Source organism: Panthera tigris, chromosome F3, assembly GCF_018350195.1.
Source record: "Panthera tigris isolate Pti1 chromosome F3, P.tigris_Pti1_mat1.1, whole genome shotgun sequence".
NCBI classification, from domain to species: Eukaryota; Metazoa; Chordata; class Mammalia; order Carnivora; family Felidae; genus Panthera; species Panthera tigris.
Genome location: NC_056678.1, coordinates 6,930,249 through 6,956,655, shown reverse-complemented (window position 1 = coordinate 6,956,655; position 26,407 = coordinate 6,930,249). Strand labels below are relative to the sequence as shown.

The following is a 26,407-nucleotide window of genomic DNA, read 5'->3' as shown; positions in this document are numbered from 1 at the left end:
TGCCCCTCCCCAGCTCTTGTGCATGTGCTGTCTCGCTCTCTCTCAAAATAAGTAAACATTAAAAAAGAGAAACACACTTTGGGAAAAACTAATCTAAATTAATTTGTGGTGGGGTGACAGAATTAACACATGGGAAGTGTTTTTATCAGTACCTCTAGAACTTGTCTCCCTGGCCCTGCCCCCTACCTCCCGTTCATGCAGAGAGCAGGTGGGTGGGTACCCTTCAGTTTGGGTTGTCTGTCCTCCAAAGCGGGGCGAGCGTCGGGGAGCATCTCTGACCATTACTTGAGCGGTTAGCTGTGCCAGAGTCACATGACAATGACTCCTTCCATGGCTACCATTTCAACTTGGCCTTTGTCTGGTAATAGCTCTTGAAAATAAAGGTGACAAGTAACTAGTTGATCAGATTTAGGAACCTCTCAGAGCCTGACTCTTGGAATCAGATTTCATAGAATAAAATATTATGGATGCTTTTGGATATAAATCCTTTCAGACAAACTTCTGCTGGGGATTATTGGCACAGATTCAGGGTATGGGCCCCTAAATCGGACTCTGAAAGAGAGCGTATTCTCCTTCAACTCTTGCTATACCAATATTCCTCCCCTCTAAGTGTATCTTTTCCTGTAGTCTGAAGAAATGGAGCAACTCATGGATAGTAAGCTCTAGAAGTCGAGAAGTTTAGCACTCCTAATGTGTTAATTTTCCTGTAAATACACTTGGAGGTGCCTATAATTTATAATTACTTCCAGCAGCTCCTATTGGTAAGATTTTCGGTAAATAATGATGTTGCAGTGATAATGATGGCTGGGACTGGGCTTTCTATGTGTGGTCCTGGCTTTCCCACCCACCCCTCCCCTTCCCTTTTCTGGGTTCTTGAATTCTGTTTCTTCCAACAGATAAACTCCAGCAATTTTTGTAGAGAGTTGAAACCATTCATTGGCTTATCTGAATCCCACAAAGTATAGATTATGTTTTGCAGTGAGCGAAAACTACAAAGGCCACAGATTAGCTCACCAAGTGGTGGGATAGTTTATTAAATTGGCTGACAATCTGATGGACGAATACGGCTACATCGTCCTCTTAATCAACTTTGAAAGTGCTGGTTTTTAGTAGAACCAAGTAATGAATGATACAAGGTTGATTACTGGTGATTCAGGGACGAAACCTGCGGGGAAAAATCTCTTAGAGAATCTGTTATTTCCCACGTAACAATTATAGAAATACTATTAAACGATAAAGATTTTCCAACCGTATGCACATTAACTTATTAGGAGTCTTAATGCGTGTTCATAACTGGATATTTTTCTATAATTTTCCAGCTTGGCTGTATGGAATAATTTTTTAATATGCTTTATAATTTAATTTTAATTATGAATATGTATTTTGGGAGGTGCTTCAAACCAGATTTGATTTTTTTCAAAGATCTCATTGCTTACATTTGTGTAATGTGGTAACTGCTTCAGCTTCAGCTGTTCTTAGCTTTCTGTCATAATTCTCCTTCATTTCTCCTTTCAAGCGATGGTGACTGGCTGACTTAAATGAGAAATTTGGTTTAAAAAAATGTCATTTTAATAGTTTTTGCTCTTTAGAAAAATGATGTGATTTGATATCTTCATGAGGCATTTAAAGTTAGCAGGTTTTGGCCACATGGTTATTTTGATTTGTGCTACATCAGGATTAAAAATGATTCTGTGCTCTTGGGGGAGTAGACAAAGGAGTTATGCTCAAGCCCCCACTGTCCAATGTAAATATAAGGAGAGCCACAAAATACAAACCACATACTTAATTAAACATCTCCAAAAAGCTGTATTTTATTTCTTTTTTTAAATTTTGTTTTAAGTTTATTTATTTATTTTGAGAGAGAGAGAGAGAGCACACGGGAGGAGCAGAGAGAGGGGGAGAGAGAGAGAGAGAGAGAGAGAGAGAGAGAGAGAGACAATCGCAAGCAGGTTCTGCACTGTGACAGTGCAGAGTCTGATGCAGGACTTGAACTCACGAACCATGAGATCATGACCTGAGCCCAAATCAAGAGTCAGTCACTTAATCGACTAAGCCACCCAGGCCCCCTAAATAGACGTATATTAAAAGGTGAAATTAATTCTAATAGTTTATTTAACTCAATATAGCAAATAGTATCCTTGAACATGTAATCAATAAAAATTAATCGGATTTTTCTGCTTTCCCACTCCCCCCCCCCCCGCCCCGCCCCACCAATTCTCCACAGTCCGGTGCATATTATTTACACATACAGAGCATCTCACTTCAGTCTAGCCACGTGTCAGGTGCACGGCAGCCACATGTGGCCTGTGGCTGCTGTATGAACCATTGGAACCCTAAGCCCTTGTTTTCAGTTTTCCCAGCTTCCCCACAACACCCAGTATGGATGCCATTGGGTTTCTCATGAGCATAAACCCTGAATTCTCTTTCTACAATAATTGGCATCATTCTATAAAAACACGAAAATCATGTCAGCTTCTTCTGTAATTTTGGAGCCAGGAGCTAGGCCTGTCTTTGATTAGTCCTTTTCTGAAAGACTGCCACTTGGAGCAGGAAGGGGAGGAGGAGAGAGGAAGCTGCCATTTACTGGTCATTCTCTGAAGGGCAGCTGAACTCTTAGCTGTACCCGCAGCACACTGGAGCGAGTTCTTCGTATCTTACTGTTGCATCTTTGTCTTTACACCTTAGAGCTGTTGAAAAATCAAATTGACGATTAAATAACGTGATGCCAGGCTGTTAGTTGAATTTAGACATTTTCCAAAGGGTGGTCTGGGCCAGATGTTACTGGTTGCTTTATATAGGTTGCCTCAGTATCCCGATAACATCGTTTCATTAAATGAGAAAATGAACTTAACGCTGAGGTCCCACCTAATGGCACACGGCTAGTATCAGGTAGGGCCAGGGCCCAAATCTAGTCTGTGTGTGTCCAAAGCCCAAACTCACATCCGTTCTGCAATACCACTCCTCCCATTGCTTTTATCAGTAAATTGAGGAAATTTTTTATTGTTTTTATTGTTTCTTCGAGCTAGTCTTTGAGATAATTGTATTGATTGTTAGACTTTGTTTTATTATTTTTTTATTTTGTATTTTTTGAGAGAGAGGGAGAGAGAATCTTAAGTAGGCTCCATGCTTAGCACAGAGCCCAACATGGGGCTCGATCTCACAACCCTGAAATCATGACCTAAGCCAAAATCAAGAGTCAGACACTTAACCAACTGAGTTGCCCAGGTGCCTCTGATTGTTATACTTTGAATCATCATCTTCTAGGAAGTAGCAATGAGATTACTGATGGTACCGATTCATATTTTTGAACACAGGATATGTCAGTGCTGTACTACATACGTTTTACATATAACATCCTGGTGTTCCTAAGGGAGCAGTACTGTCATTAACCCCATTTCACATTTGCGAAAACTGAGTCATAGGTTAAGTGACTTGCTTAGGGTGCACAGCCAGGAAGTGGGCAGGTTGGGAGTCCCCTGCCAAGGCTGGCTGACACCAAGGTCTGAGCTCTTAACCTCTGGCTCGTTGTGTGCAGATGAGTGGCCCAGCCCTGCTGGCAGTGGGCTTACATGCCAAGGCCTCAAGGCCAACGGCAAAAGCATTGTTTTTAAAGGCCCTTTAGGATTTTAGTTCCTCCTATTCCTTTTCTCGGGACACGGATTCCCGTTTTGGATAAGCTCAGAACAGGCTACCTTGTAGAAATGAGTTTGCATGTAGACTTAGATGAAAGGTAGAATCTGGTCTTCAGGAACAGAAAGGGCGGCTCCACAGCCATAGGAATGGTGAGCGTGACGGCCTATCAACGACCAAGGAAGCAGAAAACCCAACACACACTTACATTACTGCAGAGAAGAAACCTTTCAGAAGGCAGGTAAGAATAGTTATAAGCATGTGTTCCAAGGCAAATAGATAATCCTGTTAAATCATAAAATGACTAAAAGGGAAAATGTTTTGAAGTAGAAAATGACCTGAGCCCTGGGGCAGGAACATGCTTCTCTTATTTGGAAGAGTGAGAGGATAACACAGGTGGGAACCGGAGCACGCGGGCTTCAGGCAGTTTTGTCTTCTGTAAATATAATTGTGCTTTTCAGCTCCAGAATCCCGTGGAAAACTGGACAGTTTCCAGAGATCTCAATCAAGTTTTAAAAATGAACTAACTCTAGTTTTGTTATCCAGCCAAGGTTAGTCAGTAGAACACAGTCCTGATTTCCAGGTACAAACGTATTGGGTGTTTGACCAAAAGCACACCAGTTCAGGGACATTGAAAACTCTATGAGTCTTTACTACAGCATGTCCCCACTTACTCAAACTCAGACTTCCGGTAAATTCAACCATTTGATACATAGCTATAAACCAAGACTTTTAAGAAGCAAAACCAAATGAAATGGAAAGCATGGCAGCAAATCATAGCAAAACAACCAATAAAAAAGCACTATAAGAAGCAGATCAGTATGCTTCCATTTGGTTTCTGGATCTTCAGAATAGCCTCTGAGATTTTCGTGCAACAGCTATTACAAAGTGCCTCTGTTTCCAGTCGCTGTGGTAGCCTCCAGCAGCTACAACAGTGAACGGTGATCCCTAAGCGCATCCTGGCCGGGACAATAGTAGCAGCACGTGGGCCTTCCTCATTTGAAATTATGACCTTGATTATCAAGTGGAGTTGGTTATATTTGCTATAGGTTGCTTAAGGAAAAAGAGTCATGATAAATAAATATTTTAGACATATTTCCGCTGGAACTGGTCAGATTTCTGTGGGTCTGATACCTGGAAAATTCTCTCAAGTGGGGACACCTCATCTCTCCACATTCAAGATAAATGAAGCATTATGTTGTGCTTGAGAAAGAAGATTCTATAAAATGAATTTAATAATTGTAATTCTTGCTATATAGCATATTTCTTAATAAGTTTAGTAGCCACAAAGTGACCAACACATTCCTCATTTACTAATGGATCTGATAAATAAATTTCAAAAACATATAATAATAAAATAGAAGCTTTTTTTCAGTCAGTTATACGCAACTGGACAATGGTGTATATCCATTGACAGGGTACAGAAATGCCATTATGACATATATTGATCCTACCGATGTCTGATTTGAAGTTACTCATCAGAAGGATTAATTACTGGGACTGTGTAGATCAGCTGACGTTTTTCAGAGAGGAAAGCCAAGAACGGACCAAAGCAGTTAGTTTATGTAGAAAGGTTAGAGATGGAAACTATGAATATTTTGACAATCTGAAGGTACAAAGGCAAAATCATGATCTAATTGATTTTATGCACTAGCTTAATTGTTCTTATTCTTTGGTCCGGTGAACTGGGCCCATGATGTTGTAAAATAGGATATATTTACAACCACTTATGCATCAGAGACCTCTGAGCTCTCCAAAAGTTTTAAGGGTGAAAATTACTGAAACGTACATTTGGTGGCTGTTCAGTCTCAGTATCTACCTATGGTATCTACCATGTCTATGAAACAATTTCAGAAATTGCTCTTGCTATTGCTGTAGTAATAAGTGCTCTCCCTGCTTCTAATGTTGTCCCTTCCCCATCTGTTCTCCACACCGCAGCCAGAGGGATCTTTCTGAAGCCTGAGTGTGATCACAACACTCCCCTGCTTAAAACCCTACGTTGGCTCCCTATTTTCCTCAGGATGAAGTCCTTAAAAATAGCTTCATGTTCTGGCTCCTGCCTACAGCTTCAGGCTCATCGTTCTCCAATCTCCTTCTACCAGCAGCTCGCTTCCACCCTGCAACGTGTGTATTCCACCCTTCAGTCCTGCCAAGGCTGTTTGCAATTTTCCAGAGGCACCTGGTTGTCTCTCCTCCTTGAATCTTTGCACATGTTGTCCACTTCACTTGTAACAATATTCTTCTCATTCTTTGGATGGCTAATTACAATTCACTTGAAGCCTCTGATTTTTTAAGTTTCCCCAAATCCTCCCTGACGGTACCTTGCCCCTCTCCAACTCCTGTCCCATCTGCCTGTATGAGAGCACGTAGTTAGCCCTATTTTAATACTTACCATTCTACTTTAGTTGTTCTTTCTTGTCTGTTTTCTTCACTAGACCATGAATTCTGAAGGCACAGTCATGGTCTGTGTCTTGTACACTGATGCATCCTCACACTTTGGTGCTTGGCACAAAGTAGGCGTTTAAGTATTTGTTGAATGGATGAGCAATACGAATCTGACGAAACTGCTCATGCGAGGCAATGCCATGGAATGGAAGTACACTGAACTTGAATTGAGAAGACGGGTGTTGGTTCTGGGTCTGTCACTTACTACAAGCTGTGCACCATTGAGCAAATCTCTTAATTCTTTAAGCTTGGGATGCCTCTTGTATCAAGCAGGAATATCTGTTCCATCCCCCTGCCATACAGAATTGTTACGAAGAGTAGGTGGTCAATGCATTTGAATGTTCTTTGCAACACAGAAAGCCTGGAAGTGGGAGGATGTTCAGTTGGTAAGAGTCTCTGGTTCTGTCTTCAGTAAATGAGAGTTGCACACGAGATGTAATAGAAGCAGGCAGTATCTAGTCAAGCACGGCCCCCGTTGCCTTGACAGAGTTTTCAAATCAGTTTGGAGCTACTATAAGAGAACACTTTTGGAGAGAAAATTATTTTTAGGGATGTTTTTGTTAATTATTTCCTTTCTTTTGTGTTTATTCCTTTGAAAGAAGTTGATGTCCTTTCTGTTTCTGCTTCCTTTCCTAGAAGTGACTCACGCTCTAATCGGATAACTCATCTTTCAACATTGTACTTAAAATTCTGACATACTTTGCAGTGAAGAAAATAGAAATAATTTACTCGAGAAATATGTATGATGCCATTAGGGTTTTTTCACATACTTGAGGAAGTAGGGGTTCCTGAAAGCTACTCCTCTTGGATTTTTTTAGCCCTGTTTGTTACATCCTAGTATTTCTACATTTGCTTCACTATAAGAACATAGCTCCTGTTAGTGGTAAACAAGTACAGGAGTTTTTGTTCTTGTCAAATATGGAAGACATCATGTTGTCTACTAATTTCACTATTGTTTTTCTTTTGTTATTATTGTCAAGAACAATAATAAAAATCAAATCAAATTGTTGGCCAAAATAGGGTTATCTTATCCTATTCTCTTCTGATCAGTAGACGGGAGGATCCTTAAACCTGTATGGACACTTAGTACTTTCCATCTCTTAACAGTTGCTCATTCATTTGTCCATCCATCCATCCATCCACCCATCCACCCATCCACTCATCCATCCATCCATCCATCCATCCATCCATCCAACCATCTATCCAATATTTGTTGACCACACAACTATGTTCCAGGCACCATTCCAGGCTCTTGGGATAAATTAGTGAACAAAACCAAGGTCTCTATTTTTTAGGTACTTATGTTCCAGATAAGATGTGTGTGTCTTATCTTCTCTAGGACTCTGTGACCAGCTTTAGGCTGGAAGCATATTTGCGTGACTTGCAGTGTTTTTGTAAAGATCACTGTATTTCTTTAAGGAGGATACAACTAATTGGTTGTGTCACTGTAAGAGGAAGTGATCCAATAACATATGGGACAAACTGAAAAGGAGAAGGACAGCTGTCTTGGAATTTGGCTGTCAAGATGGGTAATATAGGTATTAAAAGACACACACTTCTGGATAATTGAAATAAGACTCTTGTTATCCTTTTGACCTTCTCTCATTTCCCTGCACCCCTGGATAAACTAAGAGATTGAAGTATAGGGATTCATACTGTGGACTTGAGAGTCAGGCAGGCCTGGATTGCCTGGCTATGCCCCCTTAATAACTGGAAGATTTTGGACAAGTAGGATAAACTTTCTAGGCCTCAGTTCCCTCATTTATAGAGAAAGGATAATAATAGAACCTACCTCAGAGGGCTGGTGTGAGGATCAAATAAAAGGATAAATGTAAAGAGCTTAGTTTATGGTAAAAACAATAATAAGTAAACAGCTTCCTGAAATTATTAATCCTTTAAGGCAGGATTTTTTTTCTGCCTTATTTGAACGAAGAACCCCCGGATTAAAAGAATTAAGTTACGTGTCCATGGCCACATGAGTAATAAGACAGTGAATGCCATGTTTTGACACTACAGCTGTGTGAGTTTTCTACTGTACTCTATTGCCTCTCTAGATGTAACTTTCCCAGAACACAAAGAAAATCAACCGAAAATGGTGTGGATGCATTTGTAAAACAAACAAACACAAAAGGAAGCAATAAAACTGTAAGCAAATATTTAATCCTAGGTAATAGATTTGCTTTCTGTAGTAGATTAGAAATTTTGAAAGTGCTTTCTGTGTATACTGGGTAAGTTTGAACAAATGTTGAAGATAAATATGTTGAAGACAATGGGAACCAAGTTTCTCACTGTTGAGGAAGGAAGTTAGTGATGGAAGGAGGGGAGACTGGGTTTTATCTAGTTGTTGGATTGGAATTGAGAACATTAGTGTGCATGTATTATTAATATGAACATTCACAGAAAAATATTTATAAATATATATTCATACATTGATACATATATTCTTATCCTGGTTCTGTCTACTAAAGTGACCTAGAAGCAAACTTCTCAGTAGCAATGTGTACCCCCTGGTGACGGATCTTGGTTTCTAAGTACCATTCTCCACTAAAAGGCAGAAGAGTTCCTTGGACAAACGCTGATTGCATGACTGATACAGGGATAGTACCAGATGAACCTGCAACATCTTGTGGGGATACAAAGCCAAGATGTTCATAAGAATAATAGAGAGATATGGGGTACCTGGGTGGCTTAGTTGGTTAAATGTCTGACTTCAGCTCAGGTCATGATCTCGTGGTTTGTGGGTTCAAGCCCTGCATTGGGCTCTGTGCTGACAGCTTAGAGTCTAGAGCCTGCTTTGGATTCTGTGTCTATCCCTTTCTCTCTGCCCCTCCCCTGCTCATGCTCTGTCTCTCAAAAATGGGTAAATGTTAAAAAAAAATTTTAAAGACTAATAGATATAATATAGAAAACAGCTTGAAGGGGTTCCCACTGGCCAAATCTAGGATGAATTGATAAATAAATGGTGGCCATAATAGTTTGCAACCCATTGAATAAAATAGGAATCCAGGATTCCATGCTGATATCAATAAATTAATAAATGAGAGAAAGGAAGGCCCTTTCTTACAGCACAATGTTAATTAATAAATAAAAAAGACTGTTAGACACAGGAGTAACCATGGGATATAAAACTATTAGTTGAAAATTTAATGAGAAATAGGGTATTCACATGGTCTTAACATCTCCCAACAAATCACCTATTGATTACAAAGAGGGACAGAGTAACATTACAGTGGAGAAGCCCGGGAGAGACCACCTAACCAGTGGTGAGTCAGGGCTGGCTCATGCCAGCCTATGAAAGCCAACGGTACGCATTTCTTCACAACTCTCTATTCAGTGATGTCACTCTAGTAGCTTGAAATAGGCCACAGTAGAAGTATTTACACTGAAAATTGGTAAACACTACAAATAAGCAATTCTTCCCTCCTCCCCCTCACCTTGGAGACCAGTTATTAAACATTTTAGAACACACCAATGACATTACCCAAGTGGTCAAAGATAATATCACCAATCTTGGGACAAATGGACATGATGTGTCTTAACTCACAATAACACCCACGCCTTCCTGCTGCTGCTTTTCTATATAATTCCATCAGCTATGGCTCTTGGCGAATAAGCATGTTATAAAGGGTCTCATAAGTTTCGTCATACTGACATTCTGCTGTCACAAAGCTCTCTGTACTGTACTTTACAAGGGAAAGACCTTTTAACCAAAAGGTTGTATGTTTAACACTAGAATGTCAGTTGTCAGTGAAAAGGAGACTAGAAACATGGCAGATGGGATTGGAGCCTCAAATCACTGCCACTACAGGTTTCATTCTCAGGTTAGACTTGAAGCTTTTGTCATTTCTGTCCCAGACTCATTGATGAGCTTTAGGGTCACCAGAAACTTTAGTCCCTCAATGTAGTTATAAAATTAATACATTTTTCTTTAATGTTTATTTATTTTTGGGAGAGAGACAGAGCGTAAGTGGGGAGGGGAGGGAGAAAGAGGGAGACACAGAATCCAAATCAGGCTCCAGGCTCTGAGCTGTCAGCACAGAGCCCAATTCGGGGCTTGGACTCACAAACTAAGCGATCATGACCTGAGCTGAAGTTGGACACTTAACCAACTGAGCCACCCAGGCACCCCTGAAAATTACTTTTCAGGTGAAATGACCTCTCCTTTTCCAGTTTTATCTTTCTTTCTAACACATTGGAAAACCTCGTATTACTTTTTTTTTTTTTTTAAGTTTATTTACTTTTGAGACAGAGAGAGACAGAGCACGTGCCATGGAGGGGCAAAGAGAGAGCGAGACAGAGAATCCAAAGTAGGCTCCAGGTTCTGAGCTGTCAGCACAGAGCCCAATGTGGGGCTCGAACCTATGAACTGCGAAATCATGACCTGAGCCAAAGTCGGATGCTTAACCAACTGAGCCACCCAGAGGCCCCTAAAATTTTAAATGTCTTTAAAAAAGTTCTAGTAAGTCATTTTTGCTTGGTGACATGCGTATTTTTAAAATAGTGGGATTTAAAATAATAAATGATAAAGCTGAGGATCAGAAACATAAAGTTAATTCTTCAGTCCATTTCTTTAATGGGATGGTAAATATCATCATAGCCACTTTAAGAAAATATAATCACCAGAACTGTAATTGGAAAAAAGGAGTGACAAAGCCTCTGTGTGTACTTAGTCCATGCTTGAGGTCTACCCAGTGCTTGTTAATTTCCTTTAGCTCTCAGTTGTTACCAAGAAAACACTGACATGCCCACCAGGGTGCATGTGTGGCCACCAGTGATTGTGAATAAGTTGGAGAAGGTAGCTGTTCCTGTTCTAGCACATTTACTCCTTTTTTTTTTTACGTTTATTTATTTATTTTGAGAGAGACAGGGTGAGAGGGAGAGAGAGAGAGAGAGAGAGACCATGAGCAGGGGAGGGTCAGAGAGAGAGTGAGAGAGAGAGAATCCAAGCAGTCTGCACTGTCAGCATGGAGCCAGATGCAGGGCTCAGTCTCACCAACCATGAGATCATGACCTGAGCCGAAGTCAACAGTCAGTGGCTTAGCTGACTGAGCCACCCAGGTGCCCCCTTTGCTCCTTTTTAAAATCAGCTCTAGGGGCGCCTGGGTGGCTCAGTCGGTTAAGCGGCAGACTTCGGCTCAGGTCATGATCTCTCAGTCTGTGAGTTCGAGCCCCGCGTCGGGCTCTGTGCTGACAGCTCAGAGCCTGGAGCCTGTTTCAGATTCTGTGTCTCCCTCTCTCTGACCCTCCCCCGTTCATGCTCTGTCTCTCTCTGTCTCAAAAATAAATAAACGTTAAAAAAAATAATAAAATAAAAATAAAATCAGCTCTATTGAGGTGAATTTAAATATACTAAACATCACCAGTTTTAGGTGTGTAATGAAATATATTTTGACAAATGTACACAGATGTGGGACCATCGTAATCATGATAGAGAACATTTCTATCAACCCCCAGTTTCCCTCCTGCCCCTTTGTTTCCTCACACCCCTCCCCGATCCTTAGGTCCTGGCAGCACTGACATGTCACTATGGTGCCTACTTTCCTAGAATGTCATGTTCATGAAATCATGCAATATGTTTTTGGTGTCTGGCTTCTTTAACTAAGCATACTGCTTTTGACGCTCACCCATGTGTTATACGTACGGTAGCCTGTTTCTTCTTATTCCTCCTATTCCTAGTTCCCTATTGTACGGCCACACCACAATTTGTTTATCCATTTAGCAGCTAATGGGCATTTAGGTTGTTTCCAATTTTTAGCTATTATGAATAAATCTTTCAGCCTCATTTTTAAAAAATGTGTATTTATTTATTTTGAGAGAGAGAAAGAGCATAAGCGGACAAAGGGCAGAGGGAGAGGGAGAGAGAGAGAATCCCAAGCAAATTCGTGCTGTCAGCACAGAGCCTGATGCGGGGCTCGATCTCGTGAAGCACGAGATCAAGACCTGAGCTGAGATCAAGAGTCAGATGCTTAACCCACTGAGCCACCCAGGCACGCCAGCCTCATTTTAATAACAACCAAGAAATTCTTCTTTACAGCCATTGCTTTCCAACTTAAAAATATGGCTAACTTCAAGTTGGATTGAGTGAAATCATCAGTGTTTCTAATGAGAACTGAAAGAAAACCGGTTGGGGAAGACTGGCTCAGCCTACCCTTCATGATGCGCTCACACCCAGCTAGGATTAACCTCTCATTTTCTCTGCCTCAGGAGTTTTTGCCTTGTAGCTTTCTTGTGGTGTATCGCACCCTCTACTTTCTACGTTAGCCATTTTGAATTCCCTGTTAGGAGCAAGGACTATGCCATACTTATCTTTATTTGACTCAGTGCCTAGCAGGCTGTCTTTCACGTTATAGGGTTATGATAAATATTAAATGAATTGATTCAGATTCTTCTCTAATCCCTCCCTTGGCTACCTAAGTGGTTTTTATTACTCTTTCAGTCCATTATTGCATTGCCTCTGGAGTGTCATAAAATAGGCTTCCTTAAATCAGAATACAGTAGAACATTGGTTTGCAAGCATAATTCGTTCCGGAAACATGCTTGTAATCCAAAGCACTTGTATATCAAAGTAAATTTCAAGAACCATTGGCTCAGTTGTGATCATGTGACATTTGGCTTCGCATACTACTCATACTGCAAGACATCGCTGGTTTATCACATTAAAATTTATTAGAAATGTTTGCTCGTCTTGTGGAATACCTGCAGAACAAGTTACTGGCAATCCAGGGTTCTACTGTATTTCAAATCCCATCTCTGCCTTCACATCACTTGCAATGTAACCTTTGAGCAGATTTCTTTTTTCAGCTATAATGTGAGCAGATTTAAATAAATAGATTTGAGGGGTGCCCGGGAGGAGGCTCAGTCAGTTAAGCATCCAGCTCTTGACTTCAGTTCAGGTTGTGATCTTATGGTTCATGGGTTCGAGCCCCATGTCGGGCTCTGTGCTGGCAGTGCAGAATCTGCTTGAGATTCAATCTCTCTCCCTCTCTCTCTGCCCCTCCTCTGCTTGCGTGCTCTCTCTCTCTCTCTCAAAATGAATAAGCCCTAAATAAACAAACAAACAAACATAGGAGGAAAGGGGACTGAAGGGAGGAAATAGGAAAGTAAAGACAGGCTGTGTTTTTATGCAATGAAAAGAAATGGTCACTAGTATTATTGTGATCATTTTGTACTATGTACAAATATCGAATATGTTTTACACCTGAAACCAATATATTATATGTCAATTATACCTCAATTAAAAATAATAAAATCACATGTCATTTCTTAAATAGAGTAAAAATTGAGGAAGGAGTCAAGAAACAAAAGTTGATGTGTAGCTCAACGTTTGTTGGTAGACTACTCTTTTAAATGGTCTCATTTCGTAATGAGAACTACAATAACAGTAAGTATTTTTCTATAGTAAATTTGGAATGCCAGTAATTAGGCAACTTCTCATGCTGAAAATTGATGTTGAGGCTGGCAACCCCTAGGGAGGGGACCCATAGCCCCAGTTTGCAAAGGGTAGCCCCAGTTAGGACTGTTGTCTGGATGTGCTAATAGTACGCCTTTTCACTCTCAAATAGGTATTGGTTTTGAGCAGTGCATAGTACGGCTACCCAGTTATTAGGGGTCTCAGACCCATAACCAGGGGTCTGACCTGGGAGTGGTTACTCAGTAGAAGAGACCGCAGTGCTCTTTTTTGGCTGATTCCTTCAGCAGCATGGTCTCCAGCTGGCAAAGCCACTAGAGCCATTCTCTTCCGGGCACTCTTCCTTTTTAACATGTCTGAAAAGTTTTGCCTCCTCATCTGAGACATGAGCAGATTCTCCAACCTCACTAAAGGTGCATCCACGCTTCCCCCACAGCAAGGGTATAAAAGCATCCGTTCATTAGTGTTCACTGCCCACTTCTCATGTGCCAAGTATTGAGCGGTGCTCAGGGTAGAAAGAGACAAAGACGACAAAAAGGGCCAGGCACATAAACCAATAACGCAACTGTGCTAAATGCTATCTTATAGGACATATACATTTGCAACGTGTACTTAGGTCATGGGGGAAAGAATAATTTAGGAGAGAATGGAAGGAGAGGGGGAGAATTCTGAGGACACCTCAAAGAGCAGTATACACTGAACAGAATGATGGGGTGGGGGTGGGGGGCATGGAACAGGATGGGTGGGGGGAGACACCCCAGGAAAACAAAGAGACATATGCAATGATCCATGGGCAGAAAAGACACGGTGTGACTGGGGAGGCAGAAAGTGGCCTAGTCTCTCTATTTGTTGCAATATACCAGTTTGGAACTGAGTGTGAAGCAAGACCTTGGAGCAAATCCAAGGGGGTGTCGTTATTAGAAGCACCAGAAGGGACCTTATTTCACATTTAGCATGGACTCCTGATGATTCCATTTGAGTGAGATATGGGTGTAGTTTCCTTCTGAAATTTTCCACCACAACATTCCTGCATGCATTGACCAATTTCAACGCAGACTTTCCTTATGTTGCTTTATAATTAGAAGCCAATGAATTGAAGCTCCACAGCGGTATGTAGACTACTAGTGATAGCTTTATGGAATTGTTTATTTTTAGTTTGGCAAAGGCAAGGCAGTAAATATCTCAATTAGTAAACTAAAACAGCACGGATGAGAAATGCCCACAAGGAGATAAGGAGTTAGAAATAACTAAGTCGGTTAATTAAAGGAAACCCTCATTTCACTTACCCATATTTAGAGCATGAGGAACCGACCTAATGTGTGTGCGTGCGTGGTGCCGCCCGCGATGAGACCCCCTGCGTTCGTCAGCTTCTAATTGTTCAGGCAGTCTCTTTCTTTAAGAACCACGGTGATGGGTTATTGGACTCAGTGGCGTGACCCGTCTTGCTGGGTCAATATCCCGTCACAGCGGGGTGGGATATTGTCTTGGACTATGGAATATCCTCATCCCGCCATTTCTTTCAACGTGACCCCAAAGGGGCCCTACTGTGACACGCTAGGGGAAGTCGTTCATTTTCATATTCATATTTAGATTCACATTACATGGCCTAATGTGTGAAGACATTGAACGAAAACATGGAGGTGGTACCGCAGAATCATTTCCTCGCTTCTAGAGAGAATCTCCTGCGTTACATCCAAGCGTCTCCAACGCTTCGTTTCGAGAGTTTAGGGTTTGGAGGATTGAATCATGCTCTTCCTAGAACCGTAAGATGATTAGGAAATACCATTCCAAAGATAAGACATGAACTGCTACCACAACATTGACAGTCTTACAGTAGAGGGGGTTTGTGTTTTAAAGTTACAAAACACCAATATTCGGGTGTCACGATTTTTTGATTTGTGAAGTTGCGTCCTTGAGTCCAGTTAGATTTATGGCGCGTATTTACCACAGTACGAAGGGTCCTTTGGATCTCCCCTCCCCCCCCCCAGGGGGGCGGGAGTGGGGGGAGTCTGACAAAGACTGTTGTCTTCTCACGCCCCACGATCGACGACCGCGTCAGCTCTCTGGGGTCTGTAGGGGAAATGAGGAGGCCCCGTGCATCTGCAGATTAAATTTCTGTCTGTCTCCTCTCTGCTTTGTAGACTGGAAAAAGATAGCATTCAGCAGAGGCTTAGCAACGAAGCAAAGGCCCAAGCCCTTCAGGCCCAGCAAAGGGAGCAGGAGCTGACACAGAAGATACAGCAAATGGAGGCCCAGCATGACAAAACTGGTAGGTGGTAGGGGAAGATTAGAGCCTGGGCACTCGCTCACAAGCCAGGCCCACGCCTTACTGTGAAATGACATCAGGAACACCTGTAACCTTTGGCTGGCCGAAGGGAGCAGATGCTAACTACACCGGAGATTCCGAATTACATATTAGTTAGCGTTTAAAAGAGAAAACGGAAAGTATTGCCCACTGTCTGTTGATTTCAGAGTGCTGCTCTCACATCTGTTGCACCATCTGGATTATGAGTTTATTTACCTGTGTTCAAGAAACGTAAAGCTGAGAGAGACCACAACAAAGTAGAAAAACAAAGGGCTTGTTTTTGGCTGGGTTTTCAGGCACACATGTTATATAAAGAAAATAGCATCAGAGGCTCTGCGGGAAGTGCTCTGAGCTTACAGTTAGAGTCTCCTGAATAGCATTGAACAGTTCCCACAGTACACACATTATAGCTACTCTAAAAGCCTAATGAGTTTGCTTCAGCATCCAAACTGGAGAAAAGCTTTAGCCATTAATCGGTTCTTAATTCACTGTCGCAGCTGGATGTAATTCAGTGGCTCCAAATTGATATGTTCCTTTATTTAATCTTTGCAGCTTCGAACATTTTTAGCATTTGTATGATGTCCCCACCTCCCCCCAGCCCCTGTCTAGAGTGATGTTTAATCCTTCACATTCTTCAAGTTCTCAAACTGCTGGGGAAATTCGCTAATACAAGGCATTGACCACAGCTGGCAGCTTGGCTAAAAATTGCCATCTTTCATCACGTTGGCGCGATTTTGCAGACTGAGTTGGCCAGTAACTCTTTACCTTGCATTTGAAAGTAAAATGCACTTTCCAAGCAGGCAGTTTGATGTGTTCAGTCAGAGCATTATGTGGTTCCTTTCACTTTGGAGTTGTGTGTTCACAGACAGTGTTAGTCAAAACAAGACAGTGGCAGTCATTATAATTCCGCACCACATACTCCAAGCTGATTGTACTATTAAAAACAAAAGTTTAATTGATCCCGTCTCTTCCAGAAAAGTGTTGCCTGGTTTTTAGTGCCTTGATTTATTTTGCTCTGGATGATGCATGCTTTTTGCCAATCGATAGTTAACATTGAAAAGAAATAAAGGGACTTAGCAAAGCTTACACTTAAAGGTAATTCACACATGATTTCATTGCACTGCATTCAGTGACATGCTAAAAAATTACTGCTTATCCTGTAGGTGGAAAATCGGTCATGTAAAATTCACTAAATCATCGATTTGCTTACAAAGAGGCAAATGTCATACCGACTCACATGAGTCCCTCCAGCACTTTCCAGACTCAATAGATGTTTTTCCACTAAAAGTAAAAGGAGGAAATTTCAGCAAAAATTAGCATTTGCCTTTCCTGCTTGCAGGATTCCGGCGATCGAGGGGTCTTGGGCAGAATCTCTGAGCGCTACGTGAGAGTATTTAACTGTTAAGACCACCTTAAGAGCATTCCCTTTTATTTTGCAGGAAAATATCACACTCTCTTCAATTCCTTTGACCAGATCTTCCTTGAAGCTCATGCTGTTGACAATGAAAGCTGAGTTCTAAGGAAATTATGTGTTTCACCTTCATAATGAAAGAACTATATACCAGGGGTGGGGATAGGGAAATATATGAGCAAATGTGAAACTCAAAGCAGGAGTTACAGTATACAAGAGAGTTCCTCAGTTATTTTGTTTTTGAATTATCTAGTCATGATTATTTTTGACACTCTGTTTATAGTAAAATTGTCAAAATAAAAATATAATATCTTGCCTATTACAAAGATATAAGCATCTTGAGGTTTCTGACAGTTTATCAGCACATTAAAACATTACCCCAAGCTGGTATGATAAAAAATGTTTCTGGTGTGTAATTATTAGAAAAATTAATGCCTCCCAAGATTTAGTGTCTTGCCAGGTGACTGGTGCTTCGACTTAGGACATTGAAATTGACCTAGTGGCTTATAGGAAATGGGTAGTGGTCTTAGTACCTTTACCACTCTACATACAGAAGCATGCTGTCACAACCATAAACATCTTATGTTGGGGGGGGGGTTGTTGTTATTTCTAGAAAATGAACAGTATTCACTGCTGACCTCCCAGAATACATTTTTGACAAAGTTAAAGGAAGAGTGCTGTGCATTAGCCAAGAAACTGGAACAAATCTCCCAAAAAAGCAGGTAAGTAATATGATAGAATACTTTCAGAGCACTGTTTGTGTAAATACTATCGTTTGTTTCCTTAAGAAAAAAAACAGCATTTCCACTATTTTAGAGTCTAATGTCAAAATTAGATATATGTTGATATGCTAACTGTGAAAATATTTTCTCTGTATGAACACTTTCTTGATTGTCCATACAGACACCCTGGTGTGTTTTCATGATTATGTATATGTACTATTATTTGACTTTTTTAATGTTCAAAATTGATAACTATGAAACTTCAGAACACAACAGTCAAGATGACAGGTATTCTAATAAAGGATGTGGGTAAGTTAAACAGTTGGAAAGTCTTATGTTTATACAGTTCATGTTTTAATCTATTCTCACGATTCTCCATGAACACACAGAAGCTATCTTTAGGTCAAATGATAATAGATGAGATGTGTACATATAACAGTGAAAGTAGGGGATACTTCAAAATACATAAACCCAAGCCATCCTTTTGTTTCCCCTAAAATTGTTTTACTAGGACAGCTATCATTCATTTTGTAGGTACACTGTTTTTGTTTAATTGTTTTTTTAGTAGGCTCCGCACCCAACGTGAGGCTCAAACTCACCACCCTGAGATTAAGAGTCGTGTGCTCTACTGACTGAGCCAGGCAGCTGCCCTGGTACACTGCTCTTTTATAAAATACATTGATTGAGATCTTAATTATTTTTGGCACATTTTCTAATCAGATTATTTTAGTGAATGAATTATTTTAGACTCTAAATTGTAAAAAAAAACAAAAAACAACAAAAAACCTGAGTTTTCACCTTGGCTCTGAGAGTAGCTGTGTAGTCACGGACAAATTTATTCGACCTGCTTGAACTATTGTTTCCTCTTGTAAATGAACAATGTTGGGCAGAGTCACTTTGAATTCAACTACGAAAGGCATCGTTCATGTAACTAACAAGCTATCAGATATCACATTAAAATATAACCAAATGGAAAAATAACCTGTAGATCTCTTCTGTATTTTTCTGAAGCTCACTTAGATCTACACAGAGCAAGCAGTAGTGCTCAGCAAACAAACTTCTGACTTTGGTATCTCATTCAGAAAGAATTTCCAGGAGGATCAGAGCATATCTGATGACCCTGAGCCCCATCTTGCGTTCCTGCATCAATGAGGTGGCTTAGCTGATGGAATCCCCATCCCTGAATCTTTTGGGGGAATCCGAAGGCTTATGTTATGAACTCAGTTCTTTCTGCTCTCAGAAAGACAGAGGCTCCCATAAAGCACCCAGAATGTGCTCTGACATGGGCACCTTCTTAACAAATACTAATTAAATATCTTGTTTGGGTAGGGAAAAAGCTCAGGATGCTAAAATGCCAGATATTTTCAGGAAATTTGACAAGGGAACCCAAATGATTTTGTCATGGAAGAGACTCTCATAATATATCAACAGTACTGACTGCTAACTAGAAATGTGTGATTTGCCTCACATAAACCCAAAAGTATGTAATTTGTTGGAAGAAATAAACAACAGAACAACAACAAACTGGATCGTATAATTTAAGAAATTGATCTGGGACTTAAAAGATTATGTTATCTTAGTATTGCTTCGTGATTATTAATTATCTTGCTCTCTAAGGAGACATAATTGGGGAAATTGCAGCGTATTAAAAGGAGGAGTTGCTATATGCTTGGTATATGTTACTTAATTCGTACAACTTGAGACAGGAATTTGTTTTTAACGTTTTTATTTATTTTTTAGACAGAGAGAGACAGAGCATGAGCAGGGGAGGGGCAGAGAGAGAGGGAGACACAGAATCGGAAGCAGGCTCCAGGCTCCGAGCTGTCAGTACACAGCCCGACGCGGGGCTCAAACCCACGAACCGTGAGATCATGACCTGAGCTGAAGTTGGACGCTTAACTGACTGAGCCACCCAGGCGCCCCGAGACGGGAATTATTACCTTCTTTTACAGATGAGGGACTCCATACTCGGGGTGCTGAAATAGCTGAGAAGTGGGAGAGCTCGAGTTCTATCTTCGATATTTCTAGTTCCGAAGCCAATGATCTTTCTTGTGATAAGTATAATATTTCACATCTACTACCAAAGAAAATCCAGGCCAAAGTAGTTATGATAAGAAAGTTTGGGAAAGAAAATTTAATCTTTAAATTCCCATGGAGTAGGGCGCCTGGATGGCTCAGTCAGTTAAGCATCCGACTTCAGCTCAGGTCATGATCTCAGGGTTGGTGCGTGAGTTCGAGCTCTGCATCAGGTTCTGCTCTGACAGCGCGGGGCCTGCTTGGGATTCTCTCTTTCCCCTCCCTCTCTCTCTCCCTCTCTCTCCCTCTCTCTCTCCCCCTCTCTCTCTGCCCCTCCCTCACTCACGCACATATGCTTTCTATTTCTCAAAATAAATAAAAACTTAAAAAAAAATGCCCATGGAGAAGTAGGCATGCTTGTCATGTGAGGGTAAACCCGTGACCCTGGGTCAACTTGTGCCCTGTGCCCTGGGTCCTCTTTTTCCTGCTCTAGATCTGTTCATTCACCCTGTACTGATCCAGTGAAAATGAACACCAGCCCCTCTCCACCTCCTCTTGCTTAGGATGCCTCTGGTTCCTGACCACTACTTTGTCAGTTGGGTATGTTCTTTTATGCCTGACACACAGATGGCACGCAACACATATTTACTGACTGAATGAATGAAACAAGTGTGGTTTCACCCCCTCCCCCCATATCCTAATCTGACTCTGGTCCCAACCTGTTCCTTTGTTGATGACAGGCGGTGTGCAGCAAAAAGCACTTTGGAATTCAGAAAGAGCTAGGTTTGAGTCTCACTCTGCCCCTGGGCTTCATGACCTTGGGTACATTGCCTAATCTCTGCAAACCTCAGCTTCTCCATCTGAAAAACATTTCTAAAATCATGTTGCAGGACTGTTGTGGGAATCAGAAATATAGAGAGATACACGGGAACGCATATATACAGCCATGCATATGTAAAGCACCTGGCACCGTGCTTGATACGTAGAAATATAACTGTAGCCGATGGCATTGTTGGAAGGGTCTTGACAGGGGTGATTTGGATCTGACTTTGATGTAGCCATTATTGTCTTTTCCGGGGAGGGTCTGAGTGCCGTTCTGACAGACACAAAGTCTATACCACAAGGAAATACTTTTTAAAGGCAAAGGAGGATCAGGGAAATGTGGATCTGGTTGTGTTTCAAGTCCTGCTCTGACGCCTTGTTTTGTAAATCTGAAGAATTAGAATAGGCATCTACTGTAACTTTACAAGTGGACCCCAAACTAAGGCCTGGTAATCATAAGCACTCAAAAAATTGTTGCTTATTATAGGTAAGACTTCTAGGAGCCCCCAAAGTTTACAACGTATTCATTTTGTGTATCTCACAAGAAGGTGGTCAGTAGGCTAAACTGTGATTTTAAGGTTTTTTTGTTTGTTTGCTTGTTTGTTTGTTTGTTTACTCTTAATTTCTTGTCCACTGACTGAGTCTCTTTTCCTGCTGGCTCCCTCCCTGAAGCCTAGGACATTTTCAAAATTCATATAAAATGTAACATGTGATTTCGACATTACCTTTTGCTTTGAATTCACCTATAGAACCTGAAGGGCTCAAAGTGTTTCTTTTTTTAAAAAAGATTATAAACTTACTAAGCCTTATGGGAGACCTCCAGGAGCATGCCTCTGTATACCCGATACTAAACTTTTGGGATAAATAATTTTTCCTGTGCTTTGAGGTGAGGAAAATCTTGGAATTTTCTGAGCTCTCTAAAATTGTCATCGTTGTGGAAGCTCAGTCTCCAAAATAATTAAACCACATGGTAATTTTGATCCGGCTTTTCCTCAGAGTACTATGGTACAATTTTTCTTAAAAGTAGGTGTATTTATTTTGTGCCGGTCAACAATTTAAAACAGTCCTTGTTGCTCCCCTCGTCTTGCCCATGCCGTTTCTCTAAGGGTTCCATGTTATTTATAATCCCATACCAACCAAATGGATTCTTACCATTGATAATAAGCTTTATTTTTTAGTTCACAGATCCAGCCATTTGACTGGAGCCCATGCAGTCGCTAGGAAAGCTGACAATCTGGGCTCACCATTCCGTGGTCTCTAACTCCTTACCCCAGCCCCGTACTGGGCTGCTCTGGGCAAGTGTTTTGAAACGGTTTCTCCGTTGTGTGTCTGATGTACGTGTTTTCTCCCCAAGTAACTTAAGTCCTATCGCTCCCGTTCTCTGGAAGCCCTCCATAGCCGTTAGCAGGGTACTTTCTGCACGGCGCGTGCCATGCTGCCTGGATGGTGTCTGCAACTCCAGGGTTTGTGAATGGCACGTCCCATTTTAAAACTAAAAATGAACTGCCGATCCTGTGCCTTTTACATAGCTTGTTTTTTGACCACGAGACGAGAGAATTAATTCCATTTTGCTCTTAATTGGCACCGGGCAGACATTCTGGCTGATTTTAGTTGACGCTCTCATAAACTTTAGCTACCCTTCCGTCTCTCTTTCCCGGGACCCCGAGAGCTTATTACAGGGATAGGGTTTGTTTTTGAGGTTGGTAAGTGGAGATATTTAAATATCCTTGGTGCAACTGTGATTTCTCTTTATCCAAGTGAGGGAAGTGTTCCCTCTCCGCAGGCGCTTGGATGAATCAGCAGTGAGATGTTTGTGGTGTGGTTTGCTGTGCTCTGACCGTGGCCTGCGAAAGAGCTGAGAAAGGTTGGGCACTGGGAGGGGTGAGCCTCGGGCAGCTGCAGAGCGGAGATCAAGGCTGTGCTGGGTTGCAGGGTCTCAGCACTTGCTTGTGGAAGAGAAGGGCTCGGGAGCACACAACCCCGGTCTATGCGGCTTTGCGTCTCCTCTCTTTTCTGTCATTGTCACTTTCTGGGTTGCTAGGCTTGTGGATTGATGTCTAACACTGCCCATTGTGTATTTGTGATTTGCGTTTTGTAATTAAGAGGAACAATGGGAGTCCATTGGGTCTCGTTATATATAATGGTTGGTTTAATTTGTTTCACTTCTATCTTGTTAATTGTAAATTGATCATTAAGATTTGAATTCTAATCTGTCACTAGGGTTGTGGGTATTGAGGCTAGAGCAATGATCCTGGTTTTAATCACTGATGATGAGAAACAAATTTTATAATTTTGGTACATATTGCAGTTCATATATTTTAACACTGTATTTTATGGTGTTATAAATATTGTTAAATGACTTTTAGTGTAGTTTTACTGTGTGGACTATAATGTATAAATTATATTACTGTTTTGGCAACAGTCGGTATCCAACTGTGTGAGTTTAATTGAAGTAAAGAACACACACCCGGTTGAACTATTTTTTTTCCCCGGCATGTTTGGATGATGTTAGGTTGGGATGCTACAAAAATTATATTCTACAAGGAACGACTGATACTGACCTCTGCTAATTGTCACCAAAAGCCGAGTGAGAATCTAAAAGATTAAAAAATGACGGGGTCGTGTTTTCCCTTAAAAAAGAGTTATTGCTGTAATCCTAATTATAGTAGTAAAATATCATACTTCATGCAAATGCAATTACACAATATAACTGGTGTATAAAAATGCAGGGGAAAGTTCATGCTTCTGTGAAGCCAGAAATTACCTAAATTTTCAATGAAAATGCATTAGAGTCATCTGTCCTTTTATATGACACTGGATAACCGTGCCACAAATGTAACCTCAAACTAACACAGAAACTTGTGCCGGAAGTTTACTCTCTGAACTTTGCAATCTATTTCTTTCAGTATATCATGGGCTCCAGAGAGACAAGAGATGATGTCTGTGTACACTTACAAAGTTTTTATCGAACATTGGAACTTGGAAGTCAAATCAGCATTTCAAGCAAAGGGGAAAAAAAACCCCAAAAATATGTAGAGCAGAAAAAAATATTCTAGCAATAAAATACCTGGTAGTAGTATATACTTTTACAAAATAACATTTATATTTTTGTGGTCATGTAAGACAACCTCATAGAGCATTTGGCTATAACTACAAGGTGGCTCAGTCAGTTAAGCATCCAACTTCGGCTCAAGTCATAATCTCACAGCTCATGAGTTCGAGCCCCACATCGGGCTCTGTGCTGACAGCTGGAGCCTGCTTCTGATTCTGTGTCTCCCTCGCTCCCTGCCCCTCCCCGACTCATGCTCTGTCTCTCTCTGTCTCAGAAATAAAAAAACATTAAAAAATTTTTTTTAAATTTTTTTTAATTAAAAAAAAAAAAAAGAAAAAATATCCTGTGACATCACTATCCAGCTAACTATTGTTAACCTGTGGCATACTTCCTTTCAGTGAATTTGCGTGTGGATGTAAATGTGTACATGTACCTGTACCTGGTGAGTGAGTTACACTGCATATATTATCCAATGAACATGCGTGTCTACATCACTACTCTGGAAACAATTGTAATGGAGCCATTTGTATGCATAATTCATTAGACATTTAAGATGTTTCCGGTTTTTAGCTGTAATGAATAATAATAATCTTGTCCATAATTCTGAATTTTTGATGATCCCCTTAGTTAAGATACCCTAAAAGGGGATCATTCGTCCAAAAACAATAAACCTTTTTTTTTGTTTCTGCTTCAATCACAGGAAGCCTTTGAAGGCTATTAATGTGTACGACTTTGCTCAAGTACTACGCTAAATTCTTCTCGGTATATATGTACCCATCTCAGTATGTGACAAGAAAAAGTGAGAGATTTAAGAAAGGAAAAGTGAGAGGCAATATTGCATGGTGGGCCAGACAGCCCCTTTAGAGCTGGATAGGCCAGTGTTTGTATCTGGGCGGGGCTAATCACCATTCCGGTGACCTCAGGCAATTCATTAAACCTCCTATTTACCTCACAGAGAAAAGGAAAGAAACACTTGCCCTGAGGAATTAATTGCCATCATTAATATGAAGGATGGATTCCACTACCTGGTGGAGAGTCGGCGTGCAATAAATACTCAACCAGAATCCGATTTTATTATGCGTTTTTTTGAGTAATAGTGGAAATTGTATATTTTATAAATGTTTATTGGCCATTTCTGTTTCATCCTCTGTGAACATTTGTTTTATATTCTCCATATTTGGTTTTTTTTTTAATGTTTATTTATTTTTCAGAGGGAGAGAGACAGAATGTGAGCAGAGGAGGGACAGAGAGAGAGGGGAGACACAGAATCTGAAGCAGGCTCCAGGCTCCGAGCTCTCAGCACAGAGCCCAAGGCTAGGCTCGAACTCACGAACCCTGAGATCATGACCTGAGCCGAAGTCGGTCGCTTAACCGACTGAGTCACCGACGTGCCCTCTCTGTATTTGTTTTTAATTGGAATTTTGATGGAGAGTGGGACAGCACTTTATTAAATGATGCCTCTAATCGTTTAGATTAGGTTTCTTATGTGTTCCCATTTCTTTTTTTAATTTTGCAAATTTTGTTGCCGGTTCCTTTTGTTTTTCATGAATTTTTTTCAAAATCAGAGTGACTTTCAAAATTTTTTTTCCAGGTTTATTGAGGTATATTTGATGTGCATCAGTATAAGTTTAAGACGTACAGCATGATGTTTTGATTTACATGTATTGTGAAATGATTACCACAGTAGGTTCAGCTAACATGACTATTTTTTGTCTTAAATAGGTATCCATTGCAAAAATTCAAAAAATACGGGAAAGGAAAATAAATTTAAAAAGATTCCTAATTCTGACACCTAGAGATAGTCAATACTAATATATGATATGCACATCAAAATATTTTTGATTAGGGGATCCTGGGTGGCTCAGTCAGTTGAGTGTCCGACTTTGGCTCAGGTCATGATCTTGTGGTTCGTGGCTTTGAGCCCCGCATCGGGCTCCGTGCTGACAGCTCAGAGCCTGGAGCCTGCTTTGGATTCTGTGTGTCCCTCACTCTCTGCCCCTCCACCACTCATGCTCACTCTCTCAAATATAAAATAAAACATTAAAAATTTTTTTAATTAAAAAAATATTTTTGATTATAAAATGGAATCACTTTATATGCTGATTTTTACTTATTTTCCTTTCTTACCAGTATATCATATTTTTAGGCCAATGAATAACCCTAACAGCCACACTGTCAGAATAGCCTCTTGATATTCCTTTGCATAAGTAACGTAACCAGTCTTCTGTTGACATATTTCTGGGTTAAGTTTGCAGATACTGGGTTGCAGAGCAAGACTGCTGCTAGAAAGGATGCTACTATGAACATTATGATTTTTTGTGTGTAAAGGTTTTATATTTTTATAATGTAAAGTCTATGTTTCCTTTATGATTATTCTTTTAAAAAGGGACTTTTTTCTGGGGAAGTACCTGAGAACAGACATTCTTCTGCATGTTTTCCTAATCAGGTTTAAGGATATTTTTTGTCTTTTGGGGATTAATTTCAGCGCATAGCCCTTGTTGTGATAGGAGACACTATCTTACAAGAACACTAACAATTTCTTATAACTGCATTACATTCTCGTATATTGTATGTGATTTTGAAAGGAGAAACCTAA

At 40.6% G+C, this 26,407-nt stretch overlaps 1 protein-coding gene across 10 annotated transcripts in view; it reads left to right on the top strand.

Moving 5' to 3' along the window:
• Positions 1-26,407, top strand: part of SDCCAG8 (SHH signaling and ciliogenesis regulator SDCCAG8) — a 251,378-nt gene that overhangs the window by 144,937 nt on the left and 80,034 nt on the right. For all 10 annotated transcript variants that reach the window (XM_042976936.1, XM_042976940.1, XM_042976937.1 and 7 more), the window contains 2 exons: positions 15,625-15,752; positions 17,813-17,921. In XM_042976936.1, the coding sequence (XP_042832870.1) occupies positions 15,625-15,752; positions 17,813-17,921 (237 nt within the window). The remainder of the gene's footprint in view (positions 1-15,624; positions 15,753-17,812; positions 17,922-26,407) is intronic.